This window comes from Hyperolius riggenbachi, chromosome 1 (assembly GCF_040937935.1).
Source record: "Hyperolius riggenbachi isolate aHypRig1 chromosome 1, aHypRig1.pri, whole genome shotgun sequence".
In the NCBI taxonomy this organism is placed as follows: Eukaryota; Metazoa; Chordata; class Amphibia; order Anura; family Hyperoliidae; genus Hyperolius; species Hyperolius riggenbachi.
The window spans coordinates 588,618,719-588,630,774 of record NC_090646.1 but is presented as its reverse complement, the minus strand read 5'-3'; the positions used below and the strand labels follow the sequence as shown (position 1 = coordinate 588,630,774).

Here is a 12,056-nt window from a genome sequence, read left to right as displayed (position 1 = left end):
TAGAAACCGCGAGCCGCGGCCACGTCGGGGATTCCCTGCACTGCCCCGTGTGTGCCCATTGCTCCCCGTGTGGTCCGCAAACACCCGCCGCCGCTTGTGACTATGTTCCTTATGTGGTCCACAACTGCCGCGTATATGTCCGCAAACACCCGCCGCTTGTGTACATGTCCCCCCCTCTGTGGTCCGCAACTGCCCGCTTGTGCCCTCACATGTGTCGCCGCTGTCCCCGTGTAAATAGCTGGATTGCGCTCATCTTACCTAAGTCAGTGCCTTCTGCGGGGATCGGAGACCTGTCTTCACTTCCGCACTTCCACTCTAGTAATTGCTTCTGCTGCGTCATCAGCAGAAGCCTTCACTAGGGGGAGCCGCGTGTGTGAAGACAGGTCTCCGATCCCCGCAGAAGGCACTGACTTAGGTAAGATGAGCGCGGTCCAGCTATTTACACCGGGGGAAAGCGGCGACACAAGTGAGGGTACAAGCAAGGGTACAAGAGGGTCTCCGATCCCTGCAGAAGGCACCGACTTAGGTAAGATGAGCGGGTCCAGCTATTTACACAGGGGGACAGCGGCGACACAAGTGAGGGCACGGGGGGACATGTACACAAGCGGCGGGTGTTTGCTGGCATATACGCGGAAGTTGTGGACCACCCAGAGGAAACAGTCACAAGCGGCAATGCGGGTGTTTGAGGACAAACACGGGGAGGTAAACGGTAGGCAAAATGGGGACACCTAGGGACAGAAAGACACATACTAGGGACATAATGAAGACAGCAGGACACGTACTGGGGACATACAGGGAACACCTGGGGACAGCAGGACATACACTATAGGGACAGCAGTGAACATTCTGGGGACAGCAAGACACACTAGGGACATACTGGGGACAGCAGGGTATGTACCAGAGACACACTGGAGACATACTGGGGACAGCAGAACACACATTAGGGACTTACTGGGGGCAGCAGGGGACATACTAGGGACAGCAGGACACACACTGACATACTGGGGACAGTAGTACCCACACTTGGGACAGAAGGGGACACAGGACGACACCAATTGGGGGAGAACATCAACAAGACGCTCCTGGAACATGGACGCACCAGGTTTAGTATATTTATTTTTTTCCTTGTTTTTTGCCCCCTAAACCTAGGTGCGTCTTATACGGCGCGAAATACGGTATACAACTGATTAAAGGGAACCTGAAGCGAGAGGGATATATTTAATTTTAAACGATGCCAGTTGCCTGGCAGTCCTGCTGACCCTCTGCCTATAATAGCCATAGCCCCTGAACATGCATGCAGATCAGATGTCTCTGACTGAAGTCTGACTGCATTCTCCGCATGCTTGTGTCAGGAGTGCGATTCAGACACTACTGATGCTAAAACGATCAACAGGACTGCGAGGCAACTGGTATTATTTACCAATGGCAGACCAGACGGGCTCTGGCTCCTTTAGACCAGAGCCGTCCTTTCCCTTTTTTGTTATGTGATTGCTGATATTGGCTCACAGAAATCACTGGGCACCCAAAATACAGAAGCTCTGTCGTCATTGTGCCAGCAGAGCGAGCCACAGCAGCGGCGGGAACAGGGAGAGTGAGCGTCCCTCGAGGCGACAGCGTGGGACCTGGCAAGAATAAAAGGACACAAACAGCATAAATTTAAATTGCTGCTGTTGTGCGAAGTTGTTAAAAGGAAATGAATTAAGGTGATAGTTGGGCCTTGACTGCCAAAGTAGAAAGGCAATGCCAGGTGGTCAAGTAAAGCTCAGCCTTATATGCTTAATGCTCCTTGATTTGAGCTTAATTTTTGGTAGTGTGACCCTATTGAAAATAATGTAATGTCATGCTGTACCTAAAGCACTGATGTTGCTGTGTGTTTAATGCAATTTCCATAGATTGTTTTTTTGTAACCTTGTTTAAACTAACAAAATTTTTTAATGAAACTGTATTGAAACTGAAAAGGAAATGAATTTGGCAGCTTCCATATGCTGCCCCCTTTAGGTTCCCATTAAAACCAGTTTCAGAAGAGAGGTAAGGATGGACTTAAAAGGTTTTTAAACCAGTTTCAAGTCCACCCTTACCTCTCATTTTAAAACTGGTCTATTTTAAGGTGTGTACACACCTTTTGATTTTATGTTGCCCTTGGGGATCAGGATACAATCCCCTAGAGTGACCTTGCTGGCTGGCCGTACAGACGCATGTCAGCAATGTAGAGGATGACATTCTGTTGCTATGCGGGAGGCAGAGGGACGACGGAGCAGGGGTAAGGGAGTGCTGCAGACAATGCGATAGTCCGTCACAGGGGTGAGTTGATCCCCCAGGCAGATCGATTGCGGGTTGAGGGCTTCGATCGCTGTACACATGTCTGCTTATCGGCTTAGGCGGTCTTTTTCAACTGCCTTAGTCAAGCTCGTGTACGGGCCTTTATACTTGTTGAGGCCTCTGTTTACCCATTTTTTTTCATCCACCCCGGGGTTGTTACCCCATTTTTCTACTCAAGAGTGACTTTTAACCTAAGGGGGGCGGGTTTGTTCTCCTCACCTGCCTACACAGTAGTTGCATTTTTGGTGATCCATGTTTGTGAGTAGCGTATTTTATTGTGTTCTATCATACTTCCCCCCACGATGGCGGAAAATGCCAGGGAACCCCTGCAGAGTCCTCAAGGAACCCTGGGGTTCCAGGGAACCCTGGTTGAGAAAGCCTGGTCTAGTCCCTACCATCCTACTAATATAATAAATGGGAAAGTTCGGATGTTTGGATGTTTGTTACTCGATCACGCAAAAATGGCTGAACGGATTTAAATGAAATTTGGCACACACAGAGTACATTACCTGGAATAAAGTATAGGATACTTTTTATTCCCATAACCAAAAAGGAGGTGGAGACAAATACAAATTTCACTGGAAAATATAAACTGCAGCCATTCTTACACTGTTAATGGTAGGGTTCTCAAACTTTGCACAGTTGGTCGTTGGGTGACTGGAATTTATATTCAGAAAGGTGGGTGGAGTCTATAAAAGCCAATCAAAATTAACCTATTGATTTTCAAGGGGAATATTTACATTGCTGCCATTCTTGCACTGTTAATGGCACAAGCCTTAAACCTGGTACAGTTGATCATTGGGTGACTAGGGTTCAATTTCAGAAAGGGGGTGGAGCCACAAACAGCCAATTAGATTTGTTTCATTTCAATGCAAATTATTGATGCCAAACACCGCAATGCTCACAAACTTGGTAATTGAGTAATTGATTAATTGTGCGTTAGGGTTAGAAAAGTGGGCACGGCCAACACCAGCCAAATACATAAGCGGGCAATGCTGGGTCATAAGTGGGCGGAGACAAATACAAATTTTACTGGGAAAATGTAAACAACGGCCATTCTTACACTGTTAATTCTCAAACTTTGCACAGTTGGTTACTGGGTGACTGGGGTTAATATTCAGAAAAGTGTGTGGAGCCTACAAAAGGCAATTAAAAATTACTTATTGATTTTTCAGGGGAATATTTCATTGCTGCCATTCTTGCACTGTTAATGGCACAAGCCTCAAACCTGGTACAGTTGATCATTGCGTGACTGGGGTTTACATTCATAAAACAGTGTGGAGCCACAAACAGCCAATATGATTTGTTTCATTTTAATGCAGGTTATTGATGCCAAACACCGCAAAGCTCACAAACTTGGTCATTGAGTAATTGATTAATTGTGTGTTAGGGTTAGGAAAAGTGGGCGCAGCCAACACCAGCCAAATACATAATCGGGCAATGCTGGGTCATCAGTAGGCGGAGACAAATGCAAATTTCACTGAGAAAATGTAAACTGCAGCAATTCTTATTGTTACACTTTTATTGGTAGGGTTCTCAAACTTTGCACAATTGGTCACTGGGCGATTGGGATTAATATTCAGAAAAGTGGGTGGAGCCTATAAAAGCCAATCAAAATCCACCTATTGATTTTTAAGGGGCTTATGTAATTGCTGCCATTCTTGCACTGTTAATCACCTGTACCTGGTACAGTTGGCCATTGGGTGATTGGGGTTCAAATTCAGAAAAGGGGTGGAGCCACATCCAATCAGATTAATTTTATTTTATTGCAAATTACTGATGCCAAAGTCCGCAAAGCTCACATACTTGGTCATTAAGTAATTGTGTGTTAGGGTTAGGAAAAGTGGGCAGAGCCAACACTAGCCAAATACATACCCGGGCAACGTCGGGCGTCCAGCTAGTATATAATAAACGTACCTGGATCTCTTCCTGAGTAAGCCATGAGGTCTTTGGGGTGATTCCTTCTGGTGGGGACCAGCAGCCTTCATGCGTCTCAATATTATAATAGTAGTCATATTTATCCTTTAGTTTTATCTTCAGCCATGAACTCTCCTCTGCTGTAATGGAAATAAGCATGTATATTTCAGTGATCATTGGTCAACCCATGCTTGCTGCACACTCATACACAGAAGATCTGCTGCATTCAATAAAAACCCTCCATGTTTGTGAACCTAAGCTTAGAATTAGATTCCAAGTCTGGGCACAAACAAAACCCCAAATCCTTCATGGGCCCACCAATGCTGGCCAGTGCCCTCTTCATTTCAGAGGCCACAATCACGTTTCTGTACGAGTGCAAACATACTGCGCATTCTAATGGGCATGCATGGGCCATACTCCTGCATGCATAGTACAGTTGTGCTTATCCACAAATGGGAGTACAGCCTCAAAAGCAAAAGGCCTGGTCTAATATGCTTAGAGAAAAATGTTATTTACAGTGTATTTTACTCTGGGCAAAATGAATATTTTGTTTGAGTAATTGTTTTTGCAATAGAGGTTCTTTAACTCCTGCAGGCTACTTTGCTGTACTTTCAGACCTCCATGTGAAGGGAGCAGCATTGTGGCAATATAAGGAATGCTGAGTTAAAGGACAACTGTAATGAGAAGATTATGGAGGCTGCCAAATGTATTTCCTTTTAAACAATACCAGTTGCCTGGCAGCCCAGATGCTCTATTAGGATGCAGTAGTGTTTGAATAACACCAGAAACAAGCATGAAGCTAATCTTGTCAGATCTGATATGTCAGAAAGGTCTAATCTGCTGCATGCTTGTTCAGGGTCTATGGCTAAAAGGATAAGAGGCAGAGGATCGTCAGAACAGCCAGGTTAAATAAATAAAAATGGCAGCCTTCACATACCTCTCACTTCAGTTTTCCTTTAACATACACAGTCCTACACATCAAGAAGGTAGAGTGAAAGAATAGCAACAAGAATCAGTATGACATCAACAATAATATTGTGGCTACAAAACGGCTAAGAAAAAGGACACCCTGAAAACCACAAAGCCATTGTGTCTCTATGCCATACATAAGCAGTCAGTGTAGTGGTATTACCGTCATTGGTCTTGCTTTTCTTGGACTCTGAAAGGTCTCTGTGGTAAGCCTCAGCACACTCCGCTACGAGCCCCTTTAACCCTGCCTTGGAGGACTGCAGAGCCTGAAAAGTATGTGGAGCTTCATCTTTCTCCAGAGCCAGGTTGATTTCTGCCACACTGGTTGCCACTGAACGGGAGAGAGACAAGAATATTTATTACTGAAAGTGACTGTAAGAGAAGTGATCTTATTGCCAGATTGTACTATGTGTACAGGTGACTCAGAAGCAGGATCTGACATCTTGCATGGAATTCTTGTATTATGTATAGACCATTATACTATACTAGAATTTATAGTGTGCCTTATATAAAACATGCTAAATACCATATTTTTTCGGCAGACACGACCACAAGCTTGGTGTCTCCTCCTTTCCTCCTCTGTGATGGTGGTGGTAGAAGAGCACTTTGTAATAATAATACCTTTTTGACTGTGGTCTTGTGAGAGATGGCATGGCCTTTGTGGTCACTCCCCTGTCGTTCAACAAATGCTTATAAAAAGCCACTCTAGAGGAGGGCTTCCCAACCTTGTCCTCAAGTACCACAAACAGCGCATGTTCTGTGGAAATCCACTGGAGGTACTGGTAGTTAATCAGTTCTGCCGAGACACTTATGACCTCACCTATGAATGTTTGCAGTTTTATACAAAAGTACCTGTACTATGTGTACAGGTGACTCAGAAGCAGGATCTGACATCTTGCATGGAATTTGTTTGCAGTTTTATACAAAAGTACTGTTGGTGGCACTTGAGGAGAGGGTTGGGAAGCCCTGCTCTATAACGCTGGAAGGGGGACGACACTGGGACCATTTGCATAGGGTGCAGACACAATCATGTGGCCGTTGGATGAGGGTGGTTGGGAAGGAGTGGTGCTGTAAAATGCGAGTGTGGCAGAAATGTCAAATATAAAGTGACAAAGTTACAGTGTTGCTGCTCTTCAGTGCTCAACCATGGGTTTCCTGCTGTTTAGCACCCTGTTATAATTACCCCCCAAAATAAGCTACAGCTTTCTGGTTTATCTCACAGTATGTCTTCAACTTAGTAATACTTTCTAACCACTGGCAGATGTTGGATGTCACCTATGACTGCTGATCAATATTGTGTTTCAGTGCCCCTATGACTTCTAGCAGATACTGAGTGCAACCTGAAGAGCTGGGGAACCCCTTTGTCATGTTATAGTTAACACTTGTGCTACACCCATTTTTTTTCAGCCTCCTTTACAATCACCCAAGGTCCACTTGGTAGTGTTTGCACCCCAACTCTTGGCAATTACAGGGAGTCACCTAAGATTGCTTACAGACACTGAGAAGCCACTTGTGACTGCTGGCCAAGGTGGGCAAAACTCTAATTGCTTTGAGATTGGGGGACCTCTGATAAGGATCGTCAGGCTGTACTGCCCCTCGCCTAGCAATCGGTCTTGTGTGGCCTCCTCTTCAAGAAGTACAATTATTTTCCCAGCTGCAACTCCCCTAAAGGGTTGGCCAATCACTAAGGCTAGGCTCACACTGACATGTTGCAGTGCGTATCCTGCAAAAACAGGATTGCGACACAACGCACGTTATAAGTATAACTGCAACTGTTAATGTGCACATTATGCAGTACTGCATCGCCGTGTTATGCCAATTGATACTACCGCACCATTACAATATACTTGCATCACGCTAACAACGTGATCACATTGTCTGAAACAATTTGTCGCAACATGTCAGTGTGAACGTGGCCTTAGAGGCTGGTGAGACTGAAGATGTTGTGCTCTCAAGCAAAGAAGAAACCACACAGGAGCAACAGCTGAAATAATAACAGTGTAACCCTATGTTAGCATATCATTATTATTATTTAGTATTTATATAACATCGACCTCTTCTGCAGCGCTGTACAGATTATATATTGTCTTGTCACTTAACTGTCCCTCAGAGGGGCTCACAATCTTATCCCTACCATAGTTATATGCCCATTGTAATCTAGGGCTCATTTTAGGGGGAAGCCTATTGGGTTATCCATATGTTTTTGGGGTGCATATGCAGATGGCCCCTAAATAGGAAAGAGTGTGCAAAACATAGCCAGGAAACTGTAAGTTGCCACTACCCTTAATCTCCACTAGTGAGTAAAGAGGATACTTCACGGTTGCCATTTTGTAGCTGGCTTACTCTAGGTGTCAATAAATAAAGGAAGTAAAGTCATGCAGGGGGTGGAGGGCACAAGAGCTAGCCTGACGGCCGTTTCGTATAGCTGCCATTAGGCTAGCTCTTGTGCCCTGCGCCCCCTGCATGACTATTCACTCACTTCACTAGTATGCGATTGATAACAGTATCTGTTGCTTGATAACTAATGCCGATTGTGGATTTTGAATAAATGTTGATTTTTTTTTCACCATAGCAGCTGTGCCAGGTGTTCTATTGCTCACAGGAAAGAGTGTCCAGGGGTAAAATGCCTCCCTGCCCTGTTGGCCAGTGCTTCCCCTGCTGGAGAGGCTGGCAGTCTGGTGCTGTGAGAGGGAAAGGGGCATTACAATGATTCCGCACATCAATTACAGCAGGGAAGAGGGAAAAAGGCATCCCAGCCGGGAGCTACATCTCCAGTATTTAATATTTTTATGGGGGATGGGGGGGGGGTCTCGCTTTAAAATTTCAAAGCACATTAAAAGGAGAATACATGCATACTTTCTGATAAACAGTTTTGTTGTTTTTTTTGGTTTAGTTTTTTTTAAGCTTTCCACACCTCTTTGTGCTTCCTGAGTGTTCTGATTGGCATCGGTGATTCCTGTCTGTATCTCATCCAGCCACAGTTCAGCAGATTCATCCTTGGAGTCCTGAAAGGGAAGAAATATTTTATGCTTCATTAATGACAATAATACAAAGGCCCTCCAGCCTAAAAAAAAAAAAAAAATCAATTTTCAGATCGTCCCGTTAATCTGATCAGTTAGGAGACATTTGTCCATTTGTGGTTCCAATTGATAATTTCCAATCGTTCATACGATTAACCATTTGAAAATGTTCGGCAAATTGTATCGTTAGCGACCCCCTTTAAGCAAGCAAAATGATCTCCACCCCACTGCCATTTTGCACTGCTCCATATTAGATCAAATGTCAGCAAATATCTGATCCAACATCATTTGCACGGTGGCTAGCTTTTTACTGCCTGATGCAATACTGTGCTACAGCTGTTGTACTTGTATCACTAATGTACCCCCCCCCCTTCCCCAACCTAACATCTAAATTACTGAAAATATCCAAGTCTACGATGACCTTAAAGTGAACCTTCCGGACTAAAAATCTACTCAGTGGAACTGAAAAGGCTTGGTGTTAGGCGATGGTCTGTGTTTTAGAGGCTGCCAATCTCCAGGCGACTTTATGCACACCTTTTGGTCATGCTCCATGCTATCCCGCTTCTGGTCTAAAACCTATCGGCTGCTTCAAGCAGTTTTCCATAAACAGATTCACAGGGACCCATGGTCGGCATTGCTCCACTTCCCCATTGAGCTTCTCACGAAATCCCAAGGGGCCTTAGCTCTTTTCATTTTTGTAGCAGCTAAGCAAACTATCGCCAAAGCTTGGAAGAAGCAACTGGTTCCCTTTGAGGAAGTGAAAACTAGAGAATCTGGTTTTATGGTTCAAGAGCAGCTAGCTGGTATCCTTCTAGACAGAAGTGATAAGGTAAATAAAATCTGGGACCCCTGGAAATCTTACCTCACCGTAACAGGTCATGGTTAAACTCACTAAAGGTTACCTTCTATAAGGTCAGCTTTTGGGACACATGGTGGGCCATCCCTCCTTTCCCTCCCCCCTTCTCTACTCCTTTCACCCCTTTCTTTACTTTTCTGATGTTTGTCGTTAGTGTAAAATGGTCCTCCTCCAGAGGAACCGAGGTTAGGAGAACGGAATGACGGGTCTAAAGTCCCTATTTAGGGCCCCCCAGTCACTCTGGGCTGGCGAGTCCAGACGGTAGCATAGGGGGACAAGTTTCCCCCCCCCCCTAGTTCACTCAATCAGGCAGCCTATCTAGACTCCAGTCTTTTGCATTAAACTGTGATTTATGCACAAATTACTGTTATTCAAGAGTCATGTTAAGCTGCTAATCGGGACATGTTTTCTACCCTATCTTTCCACTGTATTGCTATAATCTGTTATTGTAAACCTCAATAAACTATTTGAAAAGAAAAGGCTTGGTGTTTCCTTAACAGTTTCACAGCACCAGAACTGTTTTTCTTACCAAAGCATAATTTTTAGCTGTATTTTTAGCTAAGCTCCACCCATCAAAGAAAACTGCCCGGGCTTTTTTTCCCTGATGCTGTGCAAAGCATAATGGGATTTCCTATGTTGTTATTCAGGTTGCCTAGCAACTGGGAGGGGTGATCAGCACACATGACAGTTGGAACTGTGTCTCATGCTCCCCGTCACCTCCTTTCAACCAAAAAGATGGCTGCCCCACATGAAATCAAACATTTGCCCGTTCTTTTAAAACAGGGTGGGTAAGAGATTATATTACCTATCTATTTTAATGAACATTACTAATGTAACTTAATGCCAGTATGTTTATTTAGGCTAAAGTTCCTCTTTAAATCTGGGAAACCAATTTGAAGGAATTGTGAAAAAGATAGTTTGGAGAACAAACATTTCCATGGCTGGTAGAAGGTCAAAGAAGGAATATTTGGAAGGTCGTTAAAGACATTTTCAATCTGTACATTTTTATCTTTTTTTTTATTTTATTTTTTTACACATTTTTTTTTCTCTCTGATTTCACATAATGGAAACATTAAACATTTTCCCCTTCTCTTTTTAACAATGTCCATCCAGGCCCAGCAAGAACAGAATGAACAGGAACACAGTACGAAGTATTTTATTACCATCAACCTAGTGCTGCTGGAGGCATTCCAGACATGGGAATACAGCCCTTTATCAGGTGCCGGGGACAAAGAAAAAACTGATCAACGTCAAACACGTTAGCAACACTAATTTAGGCTAGAACATCTTTTGATCCACATAATGCACAAAGATGGACATAACTCAGTCTGCAAAGCTTGTGGTTCGGTGTAGTTCCCATACGATAAAATTCATCTAACTAAAGTAAAAACAGAATGAAGATAAAATACTTGTGCAATGTGGAACTTACAACATGTTCATCAAAATAAACCCGCATCACAAGTGGGTGCTGAAAATTCTCAGGCAGCCCCTTTCCAAAATCTGTCACTGCAACTGTGAATTGCCAATTGGTGGCATTAAAACATTAGTTTAATTTGTTTCCGTATTGTTGACAGAACCAAGTCACTGAAAATTGTGGAGTATTTGACCACTTACCTTCAAGGGTTTTTAAAAATAATGAAAATGTATTTTATTTTTTCTATGGGAAGGTGGATAATAGGGTATTTGGATGTGGTTTTACTTTTTGGCCACAAGATGGAGATACAGAGTTAGTGTGTTCTAAAAATAGAAACAGAACCAAGTGTTTATATTTGTGTAAATACAGGGAGTTTTTAAAGAACAACTATAATTAAAATGTCTAAAATTTTAAATACATGTGTATTAGTTGTACATTTGTCCCAGAGTAAAATGCACTATAAATAACATTTTTCCTATGCTACTGTCACTGAAGCGATTGGAAATCTGACAGATCTGACAGATTTTGGATAATCTCATTTCCTCATGGAGGATTTTCAGTACTTTATTCTTTTCCAAATCAGTCCCTGGAAATAAATTTTACAATGGTGCTGGAAAGCCAGATTCCTCCTGTGTCCATTATTCTGCAAGCTGGATCGTGACACTGCCATCAAATAAAGGAAACCCGAAAATCCCCCATGAGAAGATGGATCAGTGCAAAATCTGTCAAATCTGTTACATTTTTACTGTCAACTGTGACAGGAAAATAGACAAATGTACAACTACAGCTATACACGTGCTTTTTACATTTTAGACATTTTTGCAATAGTGGTCCTATTAATTAATAGTGTTGAATCCTGGGCTGACAAGAAGCTCCCAGTCCTTGACTAGTGGCAACTATACTCAACTGTAAAAAAATGTGCTATGAAGTGTGAGTATTTATAGACCGAAGATGGAGCAAGATCTGGGGAGGCCTTAATGGTCAGCTCCTGATATCATTGATCATGCTTATGACATGAATCTCAACTACAACAGTTAGCAACAAACTATGGATATCCAGGAAACACTTTTTTTTTTGTAAAATTAACCTCCTTAGCGGTACGCCAGACACTGTGTCGGGCATACCGCTCTCTGGCCCCAGGAGTCCCCATAACGAAATAATTGTCTCAAATGACTGTAAACCCTTTAGCTAGCACTAGGCTAGCTAGTAAAGGTGTTGGGCACCCTCTGATCCACGCCGCTCCACAGTTTATACATAACCCCCCCACCCTGGATCCAGCAATCGCGCAGCCTCCCTGCACAGCTCCAGTCTCTCTATGGGGACGATCGGGTTTGCCCATGACGCCATGTGCGATCCTCCCCATAGTGAAGACTGGAGCTGTCCAGGGAGGCTGCGCTGATCGCTGGATCCAGGCTGGGTAATGTATAAACTGTGGAGCGGCAGCGATCAGAGGGTGCCCAACACCTTTACTAGCTAGCCTAGTGCTAGCTAAAGGGTTTACGGTCATTTGAGACAATTATTTTATTATCCGGGCAAAAAGTAACAAAACCTTCTCAGCAGC

At 43.7% G+C, this 12,056-nt stretch overlaps 1 protein-coding gene across 3 annotated transcripts in view; it reads right to left on the bottom strand.

Annotated features, from left to right (window-relative positions):
* IQGAP2 (IQ motif containing GTPase activating protein 2) overlaps nucleotides 1–12,056 on the bottom strand; it is a 436,318-nt gene that overhangs the window by 85,011 nt on the left and 339,251 nt on the right. For all 3 annotated transcript variants that reach the window (XM_068248838.1, XM_068248829.1, XM_068248846.1), the window contains 3 exons: nucleotides 8,120–8,210; nucleotides 5,369–5,536; nucleotides 4,237–4,376 (listed from right to left, as the gene is read on the bottom strand). In XM_068248838.1, coding sequence (XP_068104939.1) covers nucleotides 4,237–4,376; nucleotides 5,369–5,536; nucleotides 8,120–8,210 — 399 coding nt within the window. The remainder of the gene's footprint in view (nucleotides 1–4,236; nucleotides 4,377–5,368; nucleotides 5,537–8,119; nucleotides 8,211–12,056) is intronic.